This window comes from Orbicella faveolata, unplaced genomic scaffold (genome assembly GCF_042242905.1).
Source record: "Orbicella faveolata isolate gen_17 unplaced genomic scaffold, um_ofav_v1 contig_26, whole genome shotgun sequence".
Taxonomy (NCBI): Eukaryota; Metazoa; Cnidaria; class Anthozoa; order Scleractinia; family Merulinidae; genus Orbicella; species Orbicella faveolata.
In genome coordinates this window covers 17816613-17838350 of record NW_028301554.1, presented here as the reverse complement: position 1 = coordinate 17838350, position 21738 = coordinate 17816613, and the positions used below count along the sequence as shown (strand labels likewise).

At 40.6% G+C, this 21738-nt stretch overlaps 1 protein-coding gene across 1 annotated transcript; it reads right to left on the bottom strand.

Moving 5' to 3' along the window:
• Positions 1–1992: 1992 nt before the first annotated feature.
• LOC110040054 (uncharacterized) lies at positions 1993–18003 on the bottom strand. The gene is made up of 13 exons (XM_089295397.1): positions 17148–18003; positions 16789–16923; positions 16105–16291; positions 14570–14830; positions 13806–13961; positions 12894–12968; positions 12056–12130; positions 11320–11381; positions 9292–10741; positions 6766–8513; positions 5688–5920; positions 4465–4674; positions 1993–3715 (listed from the first exon to the last, which is right to left on the bottom strand). The coding sequence occupies exons 1-13, from the start codon at positions 17415–17417 to the stop codon at positions 3343–3345; spliced, it is 5235 nt and encodes a 1744-aa protein (XP_089151523.1). The 5' UTR covers positions 17418–18003; the 3' UTR covers positions 1993–3342.
• Between the last annotated feature and the right edge of the window lie 3735 nt (positions 18004–21738).

The following is a 21738-nucleotide window of genomic DNA, read 5'->3' as shown; positions in this document are numbered from 1 at the left end:
TTGCGTTAGAACAGCTTTTGAACTGCTTTCAAAGCTGCTTTTAAGCTACTTTTTAAGCGGGTTTTGAGCTGCTTTTGAACTGCTTTTGAGTTGTTCTTAGCTGCGTTTGAGCTGCTTTTTAAGTTGCTTTTGAGCTGCGTTTGAGTTGCTTTTAAGCTGCTTTTGAACTGCTTTAGGGCTGTTTTCGAACTGCTTTTGAGCTTCTTTTAGGCTGCTTTTGAACTGCTTTTGAACTGCTTTTGAACGGCTCTGTAGGCTGCTTTTGAACTGCTTTTGAGCTGCTTTTTAAGCTGCTTTTTTGGGCTGCTTTTTAGGCGGCTTTTGAGGTACTTTTGGGGTGCTTTTAAGCAGCTTTTAAGGGAATTTTAAGCGGCTTTTGAGGTCTTTTTCAGCCACTATGAAGGGGCTTTAAGCGGTTATTGAGGTGCCTTTTCTGCCACCCCGAAGAGACTTTTAAGCGGCTTTTGAGGTGCTTTTTCGGCCACTCTGAAGGAGCTTTTAAGCGGCATTTGAGGTGCTTTTTCAGCTACTCTGAAGGGGCTTTAAGCAGCTTTTTAGGTGCTTTTTCAGCCACCCTGAAGGGGCTTTAAGCGACTTTTTAAGACTTTGAATGGGCTTTTCAGCTACATTTGAGCTGCGTTTGAACTGCTTTTGAGTGGCTTCAAAGCGTCTTTAAAGCGTTGTTGTTTTTACGTTGCTTTTGAACTGCAAAAATACCCATGGCGAGACCAAACGAGCAAGAGATGCTACCAAAGCGTATTAACATTAAGTGTATTGGTACGCTTCGGCGACGTATCTGGCTCGTTTGGCCTCGCCATGGGTGAGTATTTTGTATCGCCAAAATACAAACGAAACTCACCTGATTGCCACCAAAGCGTACCAGAAAGGGACAGTTAAGTTGCAGGACGATATCTATATTTAAACAGCTAATAAATTTTATCAGATCTGTTCCGTGTACCTACCGAAATAAAAACTTGTTCAGGCCTAGGCTAAGTTTAAAATGATGTTTCCCTTAAACAAAATACGGAGAACCTGGTCATTTAACGCCGTTGTTTGCAGAGGACGACATGCGAAATGCACAAAGATTTATAACGCACCTGAACATCTATTGTTTTGCTTATTAAAATTTTTGTTTGGTGACGTTCTCGCTGCCGTTGCCGTCGTGGTTTGCAGCGTTAAACTCGAAATAGCAAGTTGAAAATTAGGCGTAGTTGTTCAGGTGCTTCACGTACTCTAGACAACGCAGAACTTAATCATTTCACGTTGTTGTTTTGCAGAAGACGGCAAAGAAATATACCAAGAATTATAACGCACGTGTACAGCTATTGTACTGCTCATTAAAACGTTTGTTTAGCAAGCGATAGCATACGGCTTACCATATCTCTGTGAATGTAAACATACAGTACACTGAATGAAAAACTAGATTTACTCATAAGTCCTATAAGTGCTAAAAGTGCATACTTCTGATGCCGTAAAGTTTCCAAAAGTATCGAATTCAATTCTTTCTTTTTTTTCATTAGCCAATCAATCAGTCAATCAATCAGTCAATCAATCAATCAATCAATCAATCAATCAATCGATCAATCAGTCAATCAATCAATCAATCAATCAATCAATCAATCAATCAATCAATCAATCAATCAATCAATCGCTTTACTAACGTGGTCAGTACGGCAAAAGACCCAACACGTTGAGCAAAACATCTTGTGAACCCTATCTACTACCAGACATCGTCGAAAAGAAATGGGTGTATTCCACTTAGGCATCGCCGGTACCCTTCAGAAACCCTATGACAAATATCAAGGTTAAGGGATGAAAGGGGGTAGGAGTATTGATAAGGGGGATCGAGCGGTCGGCGGTTTCAGTGTATTCATTAAGTTTTAAAACCGCTACAATGCGTTAATGTCAATTTTCTTTTTGTGTAATTTGTCCTTTAAGCCGATCGCCGCGGGGAGCAAACCCAAAAACGCGCAAAAAGATAACTAACACTGCTTGCAGTCCATTTCTCCTTTTCAATTAATAAACGTTGTATCACGTTTGCTAAGACCTTTGTTATTAATTCCCTTACGTGGAAGGAAATAATTAGCTATGGTGGGTCAGAACGAGACTAAAAATGCTCCTTTCAGCCTGTGTACTTGATGCTGACGTCAGCAACGCACACAGGAAACTAGTGCCTTCGGTGTATCTTACTGCGTAGTTTGAATGGTAAAAAATAATTCTGCTTTTATTAAAAGTTACGCGATATTTTCCTTGTTTTATCTAGTACAACAAAGAAAAAAACTACTTACAATGCAATACTTAATACTTACAATACGATACTCTACTCTTACGATACCTTTACTACTACAATGGGGATAATTAAGTTAGGCGATTCTTAACTATTTGTAAATGGAGGAAATTGCACGGCGACGAGAAGATATAACTTATTTTCGGGTGGTAAAAACAATATTAAAATATTTTCCCTTAAAAAGCTCGTGTCGATGTAATAATCTCAAGAATATCCCTATTAAATATTACAAGAAGTAAGCAACCGGAAAATATATGAACGACACTTGGTAACAAATCCAATGTATTATATACATAACCTATACCGGCACGAACAACTCTTAGGAAACATGGAAAACATGTTCCATATATGTGTTTTTAAAATAATATTGTAGAATTGCAAATGTTGTCAACTTTGAGCGTGGCCGCAAAGTTAGACAAAGCAATATTACAGAATTACAGATACTGCAGTTTTGACTGCATGCACCAGTAGGGCGGTTTTCAATAGAGTGTCATAAATTACCAAAGCAACCACAATTGCCAATCAAACGTAAACAACACAACCAACCAATGAAAATCACAACAGATGCACGTAACCATCGCCAAGCGCGGAAAAATCAATGCGTGCGACCGAGACGTGATTGGTTTTGGTTTTGCACCTGATTGTTTGATCGAGTTGGTGACGAGGTTTTTAACCAATCACAGAGCGAAGTAGCAAAAATAAGGAAATTCGCGATTTCACTCGACACCCGATTGATTTCTTTTGTGTTTGCTTAGCTCTCTTACTTCATCAAAATGGAAACTTGACCAGCTAGCGAAAATATCGCGTTGCAACTGCTTTCTTGTTCAATCATGACAACAAAAGAGATTTTAGTTGCTCAGCTTTTCCGCGCTTGGCGATTGGTCCACGTTTTTCCTGCGATCTGTTCGTTTATCGGTGCGCAGTTTAAGCGCGTTGAATTGTGAAGAGCTGACATAGGATTACTTTAGTGTTGGCTTCACAACAGTCAATGGAAAACCGATGGGATATCCTTCGTACACGAGATGTGATATCTGTACCATTTATCGTCTCCTTAATTACTTGACCCACTGTAGACTTTTTCCTTCATGGATGCTGGGACCAAATGTCTCTTTCATGTCCTCGGACATTTGAAGAGGTCCAACGCGTCTTATAATGCTTTCATTGGAAGGATACTTGATACAGTGGGGCAGGGTTAACTCTTTCTTGAGATCTTGGTTGGTTTGATAGTGCTTAACTTGACGCACGAGGTCGAATTTCTTAAGAAGCACGAACACTGCAATTCCCAAGATTCGAAAAATGATGAAAATTCCAATTGCGATCAACAACATGTAGAATGTGTTGAGAATGAGGCCTCGAAGAGCAGCCACGTAGGGAGCAATTGCCTTTTTGTGGACGTCTTTGTAGCGAAAGCGATCAAATTTAGTGAATCTAAAAGAGAAAAGGAAATAACATCAACAATTAATTTTTCTGCGCAAAATGAAATGTTCAACATGTAGCGAGCGTGAGAAAACCAAAGAATCTTGAGGAGAAAGGATTCGCACTCACGACCTCCCAGATACCAGTTGGTCTCCCTAGCCGCTGAGTTTTGGAGGGAATCACTCCTTGGCAAACATGTCCATGTAAATGTTTTCTCAGTTATTTGAACTGAGTTTTACCCTATGGGTCAGGCGACACTTTATTTCGCCTGACCCGCCGGGTGGGTGGGAATTTATCGCCGCCAGGTTAGCTCAGTTGGTAGAGTTCTAGACTGCTGTGCGGGAGGTCGAGGGTTTGAGCCCCAGACCGAACCAACCCTCAGGGTCTTAAAATAACCGAGGAGAATGTGTTGCCTTTATAATTACATCTGCAAATGGTTAGACTTTCATGTCTTCTCGGATAAGGACTATAAACCGTGTTCCGTCTCCTTCATTTTCAGTGTTACATGGTTAGCAGGGGACGTTAAAGAACCCACACTTTTATCGCAAATAGTGGGACACGGAGTTCGAGGTGTTGTGGTCTGGCCTTGTCTCACAGGTTGGCGCTTTACATAGGGTTAACCTCATTGCGCCTTTCCCCCTTGGACAAAATAGTCCGAGAAAAATTACCATTTCTAATTGCATGGTATTTTATATCCGATAAATTCTGCAACCCCTACCAATCAAAATAAAGAATAGATTTTGAAGCGCATTATCCAGCACTCCCGTTGAGGTATGATTGGTTCTAAGTTACATTCAAACTGCGTCAGGTTGCTGAGGAAGTCCTGGTTATAAGAACCCACTCCTTCGCAGCTCGTCCCAGGCTCCTCGACCCACGAGCAGTACTCTTCGTTATACAGATCAGCTTTTGCGCATTGATATGCCTGGTACATTTTAGCTTTCTTCCTGTAAAACGCTATCCTGGAATTTACTCTGGAAACGAAAAAGTCAGAATGAACCCGTTAACCCTCTCACTCCCAAGAGTGCCATGTGGCACAAAATACCATTACATGCTCAATATGTGTCCAATTTTTATCAAATTTGAACTGTAAAAAGGTCTTGGACGGATCTGTCGTTTGAAAGCATAAAATCATACCCCCTCCTATATGAGACTTGAATAACCACCCCTACAAATTGTGCATGTTTTTCCTCTTAGACTTTTAAGGTTAAGTTAATATCTGACAATACTGAACCCACACATTAACAGCTGCACATTAAGCTATAATTTAGGGGTGTACCTCAACTACTGTATACAAGGAGTGAGATATTTTTTAACGTTTTGCTTTTTTCCATTTTTAATGCTTTTCAATTCAAACTGAGGCTTCCTCCATGGCTGTTAGTATGATGTATGGTATCCTACAAATAATATATTTCAAACGGTATACTATGTGTGGTTCTTGGGTCCATAGATACCGTTTTACAAAATATATGTTTTTCCTCAAGGGAGTGAAAGGGTTAAGAGACTTTTTTCATCTACTTGTCGTAGAAAAAGGTTTAAATTTGGTTCATATGATTATGTCTGTTCCATAGTGCGCTCGCTCCTGTCCTACGATTAGATAACTAGGCTGGACGCTAACTCGAAAACCTAACGGTTCATTTAGGCTCCAGTCTCATTCAAACAAGATTACGACAGTGTTCCTCGCTGACATTAATCAACGACAATCAGTTATTTAATCAGTTCAACAAATATATTTCATGTTGCCGTGCGTCTGTTCCCAGGTGACGTGAAAATGTGGTAAGAACAAAAACAGTGGCACACGAGGCGATAGCCGAATGTGTCACTGATGTTCTTACCACATTTTGACGTTTTCTGTGATCTATTACTAAACAGACGCACAGCAACATGGAATCTATCTAATAAAGAACCAACAAATTATGCTTACGACAATTTATCATCCGAGAGAAATGACAAAAATGCTAGAATAATTTGAGTCATTATACAACACCTGTTTTCGTAGTAAGGAATATGAACATCGTTCACCAAAAACGCGTTCGATGTTATTCTTGTGTTGACAATCTTCCTCATGGTCAGCAGTGGCGCCATCTTGAGATCGAAATATCCAACTACATCCAACGTTTCCACGTTCAATGAGTGTTTAGCGGTTACTATGACGACATATACGGACAGAATGCCAATCACCGACAGAACGCACATGGGAACCAAGTTTGTATTGTTGATCTGCGATAAGAAAAAAAAAAAAGAATTACAACAGGTTTTGATCGATATGACTGATAAAAGAAGTTTGTATGTACTGCGTTATGACCAGTCTCCTTCGCAGCCGTTATTAGTGTCTTCACGGGGAGAAGCGTCCGCGACAACGCTCTTCCAACGAAGGAGACTACGTCAAAACATGTCTGGGTTAAAAATCCCTTCCTTTTCAAGGAAAAATATCAACAACGACGGGCGGATGATTCTTTACCTTATCGAAACAACGAAAGCTAAACTGAAAAGGTTTCATACTAATTTTGCAAGTGCTAGCATGTGAAAGGATTGTTCAGTGACTCCAAAGGTCACACAATACAAAATAAAAGTGGCAGATCTCCTAGAAATAACAACTAGAAACAGATTAGCATTTCAAAGAGTTCATTCGACCATGGCACTCGAGAGAAGAATGGACTGAACGGAGTGATTCTTGGCTCTTTTTTTAAGAAGAATACCAGGCGAGCCGAGGGTAAGCATGGTCTACTGCTCGTTCTTTAGAAACCGTGCGCATCTATTTGACGCGTTCAGGGGATTTTGAGGGCAAGAATGAATCCAAGGGGACAATGAATCCAAGAGGGGCGGGGTTGGGGGTTATTTGCTTCCCCGTTTTCAGGAACAATTGTTTTGACTGGGTTAAGTCTTATCCCCACTTTGCCCCTCCCCTACCCCCTTCTTCTTGAGTATTCCCAGATCTGCAATTACAGCTTGACCAATTTGGACTGTCATCTGACATCACCTTGATACGCCTATGAAGACCGTCTACTCAATTTTTCTAGAAGTAGTTATTACAAATTATAAATAAGAAACAAAAGCTCGGATACCTGGTAATTAACTTCCTTGATCTTGATCAGAAACTTGAGAAATACTGCATTTAGTCTGTCGAGTCCCTTTAAGCTATGGCCAATCACTTTGCGGGTTCTGGATTCGTCTGGTTTGGTTTCTTCATCTGGGGCATCGACTCTCTCGATATCCTGATTCTCTCTAATTATTTTCTCAGACTCAACTGAATTGTTGGGGGCATTCTTGCCTATGGGCATGTCTGCTTCACTCAAAGGTGTGGCTTTTGCACTGGACTTTGTATTCTCTTTAAGTCCACTAATCTGTTTCGTACGTTCCATAGATTTCATCTCTGTACCCTCGTAGTTCTCCAAATGTTCGTCTTGGACAAGTTCGAGTTTTTTATCTTTTTCTTTCTTCCTCCTTGCTTTTTTCTCTTCTTTTTTCCTTTTCCTTTCTTCTTTCTCTTCCTCCTTTTTCTGTATCTTTTCCAGTTTGTAAACTTTCGGAAAGCCGTGAATGAGCACAACGGCTAACTGGTACGTCCTGCTATGTCGATAAACAAACCACAAAAAATCCAAAATGATCAAAATTGTGGTAACCACGCCGGTTCTGTACAACTGCACGATCCATTCCAAAGCCAGCAATTCTTGGGCTCTGCCTTTATTTAGCGTACGAGATATGTTCAAGTCTGGAACCGAAATTTGATTGATGTTTATTTTTATGTCTGTCTGAAAATCTCCTTGCCATAAGGAAAAGTTCGTGTCCAGTAAGCCTGTCTGAGGAATTAGCAAATTGCCGCTGCTAAAATCACTGAAAATGTCATCGAACGAGGGAAGATTTACGTCAATGCTGGGAAAACTCACTGACAGCCCAACCCACCGTATAAACGGCTTTCCAATGCCACTTCCAAAAACTTTTGCAAGGCCGTCCAAAAAATTGTACATCCCCTTGGCAGCTTGCAGCCAAAAGCTGCCCTCTATTTTTCTCTGAATTTGGGAAATCCTGGAATTGATTTCATTGCTGTAAGCTTCCATTTGTTCGTTCAGCCGCTTTCTCTCTCTTTCGAACTTCGCTTTCGTCGCACTAAACTGCTTTTTAATACGCTTCTCAGCGGCAAGAATTATATTTTTCCGCTTCATTTCCTCCAGTTGTTTTTCTAGCATGCTTTTGAAATGACTCTCCAAAAACGCGTTGAGCTCTTTTAACTTCTGGCCACAGACAGTCTTTCCTTCTCCCAGTAGCGACCACTGTCGATTTATTTCCTGCGCCTTGTGCGTGTCCATCTGCTGCATAAAGTTATCCTCCAATTGTTTTCGCTGTTCATGGAATGACTCGTATTTTTCTAACGTCTTCACGTTCGTGTAGTGAATAGCGGTGAGTATTACAAACAGAACAGTCAGTGTTAAGAGAAAACTCTTCACCAGTCTCATGCCGACGAACCAGACAACAAACAAGATATGTCGAAAATGCAAGTCATTATCTCGGTCGCGGTGATAACTGTCTTTTGGTCGTGTTTTGTAGCCGTAGATCAAGATTACTATTAGCACAATGAGCATTCCTCCTGCTGCGCCGCCAAAAGGAATCAAAACTTCAAGTTTTTTCAGATCGAAATCTTCGTCAATGTCAGGTATTTCGAATTCAGGTATTCGTCTTGAGCTCACAAGAATGAGCTTGATCGTTTTGCGTGAGTCCGTAAGGCGAGCAACAAACTGTTTGTCGATCATGTTTGTGTCTCCACCCGACGGAAGATGGAACTCTACTCTAAACGAGCAGTCTTCGTTGATTATTGCTGTGGAGAAATACATGTATTAAAATAAATACTCATATCTGGAGTATATGAATAAAAGCCTCTTTTACAGTAGAAGCGCTGACGGACACACCACGTAAGTGAACATTGACTGACTGACTGACTGACTCACTGACTGACTGACTGACTGACCGACTGACTAACTAACTAAGTCACGGTAGCAGCCACGTTCAAAACTACTTTTGTAACTTCCTTTGCGATCACCTCTCTTTAGGTCCGATTTCCGCCGCTCTCTGGGGTCTGGCCAAGTTCCTACTCCCCCACTCCCCGGAGATAAGGGGAGGGGGAAGGGTGAGCGTGGGCTCATTTCCCGAAACAGCGGCTGGTAATCGAGCCTAACCTCTCCTAAGAAGAAACTCAGTTTTCTGGTCCCTTAGATTTTGAATACGTAAAACGCGAATGAAACATGCTGCATGTTCAAGCAACAGCCGCCAAAATACTGAGAGGCTCGAAAACGGCTACACAGCGATATAGACTACGAGTAGTCCCTCTTTCGATTAGTCCGTCGTGCTTGACGCGAAAGAAAAACGCGACAAAAAAATGACCGCGCGAAATCCTGGGGGCGAGGAGTGCGCGCTCCTCGCCGGCAGGATTTCGCGCGGCCATTTTTGTCTCGCGGTTTTCTTTCGCGTCACGTACGACGGACTAATCGAAAGAGGGACTACTCGTAGTCTACAGTGATATGACGCACTAAACTTTCTAATGAGATGTACCTTCTGGTTGTAAAGCGCGGGGGTGGGAAGAGCATAGACCAACTCACCAATGTCATAATGATACACCTCCACGTCGGGGCGATCTTGATCCGTCAACCGCACCACGAAAAAGCCTGGGCACGAACTAGCTTGACCAGTTAAGCGGATGGTCCAGAAAGTCCTGTTCTTAAACAGCTTGCCAGTAAACGATCTATCGTTGAATATAACTGTTTCTGGAAATGTGTGTCGTAGGACTGAGCGTTCCGGTGGTACCTCAAAACTGACCTTCTGCGGATCGGACTTGTTGTACACTTTATACAACCGAGTGTTCTGCTCATGGGTTATCTTTGCAGTAAGCTGTGTGAAAGGTTCAACGTTGTTTATCGACGTACTGGATGAGATTATTGCAAATTTTTCAGCGTCCAAAGTTTGACAATCTTCCTTTGACCAAGTGTTGGTGTTGGTTTTGAACGGCTCTGTTGGCTGAAAGGAGAGTACGCTTGCGGGATTCAGGGATTCTAGTTCCTGCTCGGTTTTGTACCATCCTACATCAAAGTTCGACTCTCCAGCCTTTCCACTTATCATGATGATTTTTCTCTTGTCGTATCTAATTACAGAGGGATGTTTCAGGATCATATAGCCATAATCGTAGCCTGTTGTCCCTCTGACAGCCTCTTGACTGTAGTTCTTAACATTTTTCTCAGTTCTTCTCAATAGCTTTCCATCTTTCCACAGTGCTGTCTCGAGTTCGAATATAGGACCTTTAGATAGTTTCACGTGACACTTGAACAATCCCCTTTTAGGAAAGATAGGGGTGATAGGGATGGTAAACTGTTTGGTTCCGACACAAGTCAACTGTGAACCGATGCATGAAGCATTGTACTGAGTACACGCACAGCTCGGACAAATGCAGTTTTCTTCAAAACAACAATCAAAGCAATACTCAAAGTGTTCCCCGAACTCCTGCTTGGAATCTGCATTGACGCTACCCTTTGTAAGATTACAGATAGGGTTCTCTCGAGCACGAACTGTGCATTCATCGCGACATTTGTTGCAGTCCATCTTAAGATTGTAGCATGCTCGAGAACGTTCTTCTTTCCAGAACTCTTCGGGTTTATGTTTGACGCCAAAAAGCCTAACAATAGGATTTTCTGCTCCGTTGCATGAAAGTAAATTTCCTGGGGCTGGTATTGTTGACGATCCGCCATCATACCTTGGACATGGGGTATCTGGTTTTCCCTTAATAATCTGCACTTCGTTCGCGGATTCTTGTAAGATTATGCGATAATAGTCTGGAACAGGAGAATCACAGAAATTTCTTACAATATCTTGTGACGTCGGGTCATTTGGAAGCCTGCTGTTGTCGTTGACGTCATGTTTGACCTCCCCAAATGTCGTGCTGAAGTCGACGTGGCGAATTTGAAGCTGAATTGCCAGACCACTGGATCTGTTGAGCCATATTTGGGAATTGCTGGACACATTAAAAATAGTTTGTTTCACAGGTGGGCTAGCTTTAACCTGGAGAAAGGAATTAAAATGATAGATTTAACGCGATACAAATAAAGCAAATGGCTGCATTCCGACATTATTACCATGAAAATATCATGCCCAATAAGAATTGTAAACACTATAACACAGTAATAATTCATTGTGCAACCAATCAGAACTGATATAGTTCGTCACCTGGGATCGTTGGAGCAGATTAGGAATTTAAAACTAGTACTGTTAATAGCATTTCTTTGCGGAGCAAAGAATTATTTTATACCATCCTCAGAGTGAAATTATATACATAGAGCTCAGATTTTAAATACTAAAAGGTGGTAATTAGCAATTAAGACATTCGTGAAAAACAAAAACAAAGACGGTATTCAGGAGAAAAGGGTTTTAATCTCAAAATGCGAGCTCTGTGTGTGTAAGTTTAGTCTGAAGATGGTATAGACAAATACCGAAATATAACAGCCTGATAACAACCGAAGGGTTCTTGCATTATATCTCGTCCTCTATATAATATAGGCACATGCAATTACTCGGGTTAGTCTTTAGCCTTAATGTACTGAAATTACCAGCGAGTAACGGGTAATGACAAAGCTTCTTACCTTTAAAATGTCTTCGTAGACAATATTGGGGGAAACTTTAATTTGCGGCAGTTTAGAAATGGCTACAATAAAAACAAACAACAAAATGTTAAGCCGAGACTGGCAAAAGGTAAGACCTCCCTACCCGACTTGCCACTTCTTGTCTCGAAAACTTTTACACCGTCCAGTACCATTTTATAGCCGTCAACTACCTAAAGCAGCGTCCACATTACGCCGGAGGAATTTGAAAACGTAGCTTTATTTCTACGGTTAGGCCTACCGTCCACACTAATCCTTCACGAAAACGGAGCTTTTCGAAAACTCTCTTCAAAACGAAGGCGGCTTCGGAAGGAATTTGAAACGCCGGCTTTCCGTGTTAGCGTGGACGGAAAACATTTTGAAACGGAGCTTTTCGAAAACGATGACATCTCGAATATGATTTTCCTGCCCAAGTTTTCCTCAACCACAAATTCAAAATGACTGGTTATTGCTGCCTTTTCAAATTTCTTCGGCGTGGTGTGGATGGAAAACATTTTGTGCGTTTGCAGAGTGAAAACGGCGTTTTCAAATTCCTCCGGCGTAGCGTGGACAAGGCCCGAATTAGTTTACTGGTACATCACTTGCGCAGCTGTGAAAAAATGGGAGGGGACGGGTAATATAGAATGCTATGACGAACATAGAAAAGAACCGTAGTTTACATGAAAGTGACAATAATAATAAAAGGAAAAGAAATCAAAGTCGAAATGAAGGAAGTTACCAGCGCATTTCCGGTCTGTTTTTCCTACACATGGTACTGATTCGAATTCTTTAAAATTACACGGAGGACGACACACTAAAAGTAGAAGCAGAAAATATATCATATTCAATCCATAAAATGTCAAGGAATATGACTTATTATTGAATTGATTCGTAAAAATATAAAAATGGCACCGTATTTTTATTTATTAAAATTACTCAGTCGAGAGGAAAACCAAACCAAATCAACTAGCAGCCTGAGATGAAACTTTCCTTCAGTATTAAACGAACAACATGGCGGGAGAAACGATTTTACTCCAAACGTTCTATCGGCAAACGAGAGCGCTTGTCGCCCAAGCCACCCCCATACGAAAGACTACCAGTTATCTGAAGTTACACAAATGGCAATGAAAACAAAACAAAACAAAAACAAAACAAAAAAGAATAGTCAAGGCTGTAGAAACATCAAAAAACCTGGACGCCCATGGAAGACTCGACGACCACAGAAGTAGGGAAAATATGTCTTACTAAAACCCACTACCACACGATACCGACCTTCCACTCAAAACAGAACGACCACAAATAACTCTATGTCCACACAAAACTCGACGACTACAAAAAATAGCCTTAGACGTTTACGCAAAACAATTCAAAAACCGCCTACCACATAAAACACAACAACCACACAAAAGTCCAAGTCCACACAAAACTTCACGTCGAAAAAAACTCGACGTACGTAACATAACTTGAGGTTCTCACGAAACTCCTCGTGCACTCAAAACTCGGCGTCCACGCAAAACTAGACATCCTACGGAATGTTAACACGATCATTAACACAAAGGAGAAATTTTGAAACTTACTTTTACAGACTGCTTGATGAGTGTGGTTGCAAGAAGACAACTCAAAGAATCCACTCTGACATTTTTGATCGCATCCTTTAGAAAACAGAAACAAGTGCCTTAAGTTTAAGTACATTTGACAAGAACAGGACACCCACTAAATACGGACATCTTGTACTGCTGTCTTGGCTGTTTTAGAAAAGTCCATATATTTCCTTTTAACTAAGCCGGCTAATAAAACCCGAGTGTACGGACACTCGTTTCTTCCAAAACTGAGACTGACACGCTATCACACAAAGTTTACGTTAAACATTAAGCAACTCCAAGCTGTACCTAACTCTTGTCAGTAATATCAGTGAAAATCTCAATATCGATTTTTGCCATTCCTATTCGTAGGCAAACAGGCCGACAACATAAGGTAGGACAGTTTTCATTTGCATCATATATGATGCAAATGAAAACTATCCTACCTTAGGCTCGTACCTAAGCCTGAGTCAACATACGAAATCTTCTTACAATGTCAACACTATGAGAACCACAAGCGACAAGATTGAAAAAATGATCAAGAACAAGGTCAGCTCTTGCATAACATTAAATTTTCAATTCTTTACACGTTCGAAGAAATTGTGTAGAATTTGAAAGTAACAAGATATGAGCCCTATTGCAGGGTTCGAAAAACTTGAATTCTAGCTTGCCCTTTGGACAAGTAGCTCTCAAATTCTACTTGCCCTGGGCAAGTCTTAGTTTACTTGTTTTTTAATTTAGCTGGCAGACAACTTGCCTGATCCCTTGCTCATCGAGCAGATAACAATGAAAAGTTACTTGCCCAGCAGGAAAATCTACTTGTCCCAGACGAACGGACGCACTTTTTTGGAGCCCTGCATTGCTAACACTTGGACAGGATGTGACACTGTTTCGGTATATTCCACTTACTATATACACATCGTGTAACTCCTCCCTCTTGCCTGATGGCTCGCATTTTTCTTGGACAAACGCATTTTCCTGTCTGAGGGTCACAAGCTCCATTTGCGCATGTCAGGTTTCTATCAATGCACAGATTGTCGGACACGAGCCCAGCACTGGGAACATCTGAAACATTTGAACAACTACATGTAGAACAAGGTAGTTTTATTATACGCTACTTCGTGATATGTTAAACAATTAGATTATGAGCTCGAGATTTCTATCGCGTGATAGAAATCGACAGCGAATAATCTAATTGTTTTAGTATAAATCTACTAGTCGTTCAAAACTTTATCTAAATCCTCTTCACAGACAGTTCGAAAATGCCAAGAAGCGGCCGTCATTTTGTTAACGAGGGCACACTGCTACGCCACTCACTATCTATCACAGAATAGATAGTGAGTAGCGTAGCCAATCAGAGAACGGCATTGGTGATAGAACGCTAGTAGATTTATATTACATCGTGATATGATATGCGTCGTGGCACCGGTAACGGGTCGCGCGTTACAATCGTCTATTTATTACTAAGAATAGATAATTGTAGGTAATTTGTAGCCAAAAGTTAGAAACGAAAAAAGAGAGTTGGACTTAAAAATGGACGCCACTGCATTCCTTGTAACATAACGAGGGCAGGGTTTTTTTTTTTTTTTCAAGAATTTTGAGTCGACGAGACTATAACAATTTGGAATACTCTTGAAAGCGAGGTTCTAATGGCAGGTCATACACATGCTTACCAAAAACATTGATCTTCAGTTGTGTGTCGTTGCTTATCACTCTCACTTCGTTATTATTCTCCGAACTCAGGAATACTCTGGAGTCAGAGCGAAGCAATCCTCCAGGGAAGTAAACATTTATCTCGACATTGGTGGTCTGCAATTGAGCGTGTAGAGCGCATGCGCACACGGCCACAACCAATAAATGAGTACCACTTGACAAAGATGTACCAGGTCCTAGACCAACGTGGGAAGCGCGGTGACTCTCAGGAGATGGATTCTCTGAAAAGTCAAAGAAAAATCCCTTGTGAGTACAAAATATCGCATTACCAGGTTTGGCGCTTCATCTACTTCATGGGTTTGATGAGTTGAAAGCCATCCCTGCATTCATTATTTAAACCCTGACGGTAAGCTGACCTCAGCTTTTAGTCATTTTTCAGCTGTCTTCAAGATACGCGATCTATATAGGCACGCCCCTGTCAGAACTGAGCATCATAAGTGTTAAAATTTCCGTCGTGTCATTTGTCAGTTTTAGGCCTCTTTTTTGGTGCCAGCGTATTTACATCATTGTCTCCTCAAGTCGGAATTTGCTGACATTTTGCCAATGTCAGAATTTCAAACTGTTCATGTCTCTGCGCTGTTAAGAATTACTTAGAATTACCAGAATTAAGCGACGTTTTTCTGTGTCGGAATTTCATACCATTTGTCATTATCAAAATCTTGTTCTAGTCGTTAGTATCAGAGTTTGGCAACATTTGTTACTAAGCTTCTCTACCAGGAGACGACAAGAGCGATGAAGGCGTAGAAATTAAGAGCGGGTGTGGAGAAGGCTAGCTATGCCTGGTTTCAAGGCGGACTAAACTAACGTCAGCCTAGTTAAGGCTTATTTACCTAGAAACATGCTGTAAGGTGATTCGTCAGAAATAAAAGTTTCCGTACAATTTTTTCAAACTTTCCCTGAATGTTCCCTACCAAACACTGTTTCGAAAAATACAATAAAAAGAAAAGGTCACCATGCTCGTAAGAGATATGATGGGCCAATCTTAACCCATTTATGCCTAACCACGCGCGTTATTTCATCAGTTCAAGTTGCAATTTGCGGTAGGTGAAAGGAAAGGTTATTAAAGGAATACTTGAAAAACAATCTTGACAGGTAGAAAGTCTCGGGCGCATAGAACAATTTAATATACAATTTATGGAAAAATCACACAATTCTAAACGACATTAACTCAAAACGCTCCTCGAATCGTTGTTTTCAAGGTCATAATTCGCATCCTCGCGTAAACGGTTTTGTTCACTCTTTTAGCTATATCTTTTTTCGTTCTGAACAATTTTTTCTTAACTTTTTAAGTTAAAGAGGGTAATTTGTACACCAAAATTATGCAATAAAAAATATAGGCTACCGAGCTCGTTTAAGAGAAAAGGAGCATTTATTTTGCTGCCAAGGCTTACCTTGAAGGAAATCTGTTACGTTTACAAACTGACTAACAAACAAACAAGCAAACAATACAATAACAGTTTTAAGTTCTACAAGCAGTTTTTGAAGAAGCACCAACCTTCATCCAACTCTTTCGTAGCTTCTTTTTTAAGGATGGGTTTTCGCCTTCTTTTCCAATAGCAACAGTAACACAAAGCAGACACCACAAGTCCAAGGACAACAAAAGATCCCACACTGGCGAGTATTATAACGAGCAGTTTATCTTTCTCACTGGTGTCAGCTCGTTCTGGTAAACTGGGCTCGTACTGTAGAAAAAGAGAAAATCACACATTTTTAGCAGAATTGTTTAAAAATGATTGGGTCTAGCAAGGAAAGGGTTTTACGCTATGGAGGCACGTTATTTGGTGGTCATGAAGGCAGCAATTTAAGTTCACGTGCATGACCGTTCCTGTATACATGTTAAGTTGACGAAGGCAAGTAGTACGTTGGAAGGTAGCTACAAGGCATGAACAAATTGTGTTGTAAAAAGACCAAAAACATGAAATCATAACCGTAATACCTACAGAATAAGTGTCAGCACCCCCATTCCCCCTTTCAATGTTAGAAAATGGTAAAATGCAAAAACTTGAGTTAGATGAAAGTGTTTTGTCAACATTGCACAGGGGTGGGGAGGGGCCGATGTGTACATAGAGTGATTTTAGGCAGGTTAGGTTAGGCCGGTTACGTTTGAAGGTAGATGGTAGGTATAGGTAGTTAGGTAAAGAAATGAAGAGGAAAAATTAAAGAAAAACGCTCGACATACCACTTGTAGCAAGATAGTGTGATTATCATTGATGGACGTGTACGATATTTTCACTTGCGCTTTATTTTGTTCTTCTGGAGTTGTCGTTAGCAATTCAATCCAGAATTCACTGCTCTCGTGAAAAATTACTCTTCCCTGTCAAAGAAAGAAAAAATACAAATACTCGGAACCAAACTTTTCACCAAAATAACGATACAAAGTATACCCAACAGTCGATTAGAGCCAGTAAAAGAAGTTATCTTCAGTTGAACCTAACATACATCCCTAAGATTTTCTATCTCAGCTGGTTAATGTTATTAATATTTTTTTGGCGGATCGACAAATTTAGTAGAGGATTACATGTAAATTGAGTTACTTACTGGTAAACTGTGGCGAATAATCAGTGTCTTGTTGTTATCCCTTGCATTACTGTAGTTAACTCTCTCGCCAGATTCCGGAAAGCCTATAAATCTTCGGGATGTTCTACCGGCGAACGAATGTGACCCAAGAAGCAGGCTTGATAGGAGAACCAATCTGGAAATACCTATTCTAGAGGAACACACGGCCATTTCTCCTGAGAAATAACAAATCATAAAGAACTTAAAATCAGTTAAAGTTTCACACACCAAACGCAAATGCAAACTTGTCATAAGCTAGGATAACGTAGTGTCGTCAAACATGGTTCATCGGTTTCCCCTCGTTATTGGCCGAGTGTAATCCACTCCACGCACAGAGTTTTCGCACATTTATGAGTATAACCTCCCATTTCCGTACCACGCGCAGAACGTTTGCGCAGAACGTTGGCGGAAATCACTTGTGCTAGAGATCTATCCCATTTGACACTCATTAATAAATTGCTACTAAAGCACTTTAGTACGGATAAGATATTCCGTCGGATCTGACGAGTGGCTTTATAAATGGATTTGTGATCGGCTGAGGCGCGTTTTTACTTAAAGCGCAATGCAAGCTGGAAAAATAACAGTACTCCATTTTTATGCCACTTAGCATACTTGACAACTGAAGTTCACCCTGTTGGTACATGCATGGACGAATGATCAATACCGTATTGTCTTCTCTCAGCTAGCTTTGACTTACGTCGCATTTGAGTTAAACACGACCAGTTCCGTATTCTTTATAAAATGAGGAAAATGTTTCTTAAATCTAACTGCAAAAGTTAATGTGCAAGTTAAGGACACATGCAGAGAGACTCGGTACATTAAAATAACTAGTAACATTGAATTGATCCGTACATAACCCACCTTGTAATACGCGAGTTCGCGATGTTTTCCCTTTAACTGATCAAATCTACTCTGCTTGTTTTCTAGTTAAGCTCAGTTTTAAACTTCAGTCTATTTAAAACGTCAACTTCCGCTGAATGAATGAGGTGGTGACCGTGACTTCCGGCGGCCATTTAAGGACACATTGACCATCCAGTATCATGGCTTAATCAAAAGGAAATGACGTGTTTGAGGTCAGTCGCTACAGCTAGAAAAGGCAATAACAATTACAGAGCTAAGTAGCTCCTGTCTAGAGAGTTTGTTTTCTTAGAAGGAAAAAAAAATAAAATGATCTCGAACCTGCCCTGACTTGAGCGTGTCGCATGGAACTGAAAAAAATATCAAGGCCGCTAAAAAAAGATAATTAAACAAACGTAAAAATGTTCTGTTTTGCATCATTAAGCTCTTGTTTGAATCCCTGGAATAAAGTTCGGAATTATTGAAAGCGACAGCCCTTTGTGAGATGACAAAGTTTCACATTATCGTTTCGTTTCCACTACATAAAAGACAACCCTTAGTTTATTAACTTGAATAATGTTCAAAAAGGTACCTGTAAATGGATTCTCCACTCGACGTCCTCAATGTTGTTGATGATAGTTCAATCAAATATACAGCTGTATTGGGCGAGAAATATGCATCGAGTGTTTATTATGTAGGAAAACAACGATAAGTCAATTGCCGGTCACGCACAGTTGGTCAACGCGACTCGCTCGTTGCGAGGGTGGGTGAATCGCGCACTCGAGTCTGTGAAACGCGAAGACGCGTAAAGCGTGAATGTCACGCAACAGAAATCAAGGGCAGTACAGATTTTCCGATCCATAAAGGCGCGTTGTAACGAGCTCTTTAGAGAGAATAATAATATTATGTCCCCGTCAACCATTCGCTAATAATATACGGTTGATAAATATGTACGTGTGGTTATAGAAATGAGTGCATTAATTTGGTATGACAGAAACAACAACTGGCCTGCAGATTTGCCAAATAATTGATCCAGTTTGGGTAGTTAACCCTGGTGAGAATCCTGACACGATCTTTGAGGATCTTTAAAGATCTTCAAGGACCTGCCAAAGAGCCTTAAAGATAAGGATCTTTTGGCGGTGGCCTCATGGTTAGTGCGCTTGTCTCCGGATCGAGGGGTCCGGGTTCGAGCCCTGGCCGGAGACATTGTGTTGTGTTCTTGGGCAAGACACTTTACTCTCACAGTGCCTCTCTCCACCCAGGTGTATAAATGGGTACCGGCGAACTTAAAGCTGGGGGTAACCCTGCGATGGACTAGCATCCCATCCAGGGGGGAGTAGAAATACTCCTAGTCGTTTCATGCTACAGAAACCGGGATAAGCTCCGGCCTGATGGGCCACTTGACTCGCATGCAGACTTTACCTTACCTTACCTAAGGATCCTTTAAAGACCTGTAAAGATCTTTAAAAGAAATTCAAAGATCTTTAATGGAAAGATCTTTCAAGGATCTTTGCTAGGATCCTTTAAGGTGGTTCCCTAGTAAAAGAACCCGCCATAGATTTCCGATGAAACTTGGTGTGCTGTTGTTACAGGACAAGGAGATATTAAAAACGTAGTAAAAAGAGGGGGTCACCGTGCTTGTTTTCACGCCACCATGCTGACAAATACGGTTATTTAGGTGACTTTTAGTAATCTCCGTGCGCAACAAAAAAAGCTTGATTATTTTTCAATGCAGCGTGTTATATCACACAGCGTTTTACTTTCTTTGATTGTTTATTCATCTACGTCCCAGAAAAAAATTTCTTCAAATACCCTGATTTTTTTATCCTTTAAGGGATCATAATTTGGACATGCGCTGTTGGGCCCGTTATGTCTCCCTCTGTAGTATAAGTTTCATTTGCCAAAAAAGTAGCCATGGACTTCTGCTAATTTTTTTCCCAGTTATTGAGGATATTGTTCTCATTGAAATTATGAAATAAAAAGTGGGGATCACCGTGTTCGTTTAAGAGAAACGGAACATTTATTTCGCTATCGAGCTTAGTTTGAGGGAAATCTCCTGCGTTCTATACGCGCACCCGCTCATGTGCGCGCGCTAATGACGCGAAAATCGTGCGTAGTAAGGATGCGCAATGCAATACTAAGGAATCACCTTAGGATCCTTGAGGATTCAGTGAAGATCTTTCAACGATCTTTGAGGAATCTTTCCTTCAGGATCTTCAAGGATTTTATCAAGATTTTGCAAAGATCCTTGGTAAGATCTCAACAGGATCTTTGCTAGGATCCTTCAAGATCCTTGAGGATTATACCTACAAAAGAAAATCAGTCCATAAATTTTGAAACTAGAGGGGTTGAAGCACTGAAAAAGTTAAAGTACATTTAGCAAAAAAATTTGAGCCTCTGTCAACACTTCAAAGGGGCTTAGCCAGGATTTTTCAAAGGGGGGAGGGGGGGGGGGGGTCACACTTTGACAAAGTGAGGGTACTTGCCAGATTGTCATGTCCACCTCCACACCGTGTTGTAGGTTGTTTGCTCAAAAAATGCTTACATAAGGGAGGGGGGTGTCACAGGCACCCTAGGACCCCCCTATCTGCTCCCTTGCTTCAGTCAGCACAAGTTTAACATCAAGGCTTCCCACTAATTAGACTGTTCTTGTACAGGAGATGTACTCAATGTGTTAAATGATCACTGGCAAATTAACTGGAAATAAGAAAGTAATCATGGAAATAAATTTGATCACCTTGCTAGACCCAAAAATTTATGAAGAAAAAGCAAAACAAAACAAAACTTTGTTGGAGTGTGCTGGAGTCCCTCAAAACAATGAAAAAAGGTGATAATAATTACAATAGGCATAATTATTTCTACCTGGGTGTTATGGGCTTGCAGTTGTTTGGTCATCTTATTCATGAACACTAACCCTCATAACTTGTGACTCTCTTCACCTAAAAAGATCAGTACAAAACAGAAACAATAGGGCCTACTTACTGACTACACATGACCATAAAGCAAATCACAAATAGCACAAAATGTAATTTACATATTCACAATTATTATACTCAACACTCTCATGGTCATCATCTTCGTGTAGATTTTCGTGATGTTTTTTAAACAGTCACAGACCCAGAACAAACTATGTGAGGATTTCTGATACAGTTAGCACAGTGAATAGAATAAACTAGGGAGAATCTCACTTTAAATCAAAACCTTTTACCCGGAATAATGAAGATATTTACCGGTACCCACACAACTAGTCTGCCAAACTTCCTAGTTTAATTTGTCATGACAAATTATACAGAAGTTACAAAGTAGTCACTGTTGGGTATTGAAAAGAGAAAATATACCAAAGGTTAACTAGGATTACATGTATATGTATGCTTTGATACTACAGTACATTGTACAATATTTAACCTTCTTACATTGTGAGCTCTATGAGAAAAACAAATCCGGCGCTGTGTTGGCTGTTCAAGCAAACAAGATGCCACTATCTTGCCCAGTTGGGATTATGCACTGTCGTGCACAAGAATAATTTCTCCCAAGCCGAAGCTGTTCGCACAACAAAAATCTTTTATTGACCAAGCTTGTTTGGTCAGGATGGCTGTATATTGGCCTTGTTCTTTTTTGCGTGGTTACGGAACTCAACTCTGTCTCAGTCCACAAAAACAAACACAGAGAAAAACTTGGCCAAAATCCAGTCCTCGTGACCTCAGGCTAGGCTAATAACCCATATATGCTAGAGTAA

Coding starts and splice junctions, on each gene's coding strand:
- LOC110040054 (XM_089295397.1), bottom strand. CDS start 17,417: ATGACAAGTTTGCATTTGCGTTTGGTGTGTGAAACTTTAACTGATTTT. Junction 13,962..14,569: donor ACTGAAGATCAATGTTTTTG/GTAAGCATGTGT, acceptor CAAATGTTTCAG/ATGTTCCCAGTGCTGGGCTC. Junction 11,382..12,055: donor AACAGACCGGAAATGCGCTG/GTAACTTCCTTC, acceptor TTTTTATTGTAG/CCATTTCTAAACTGCCGCAA.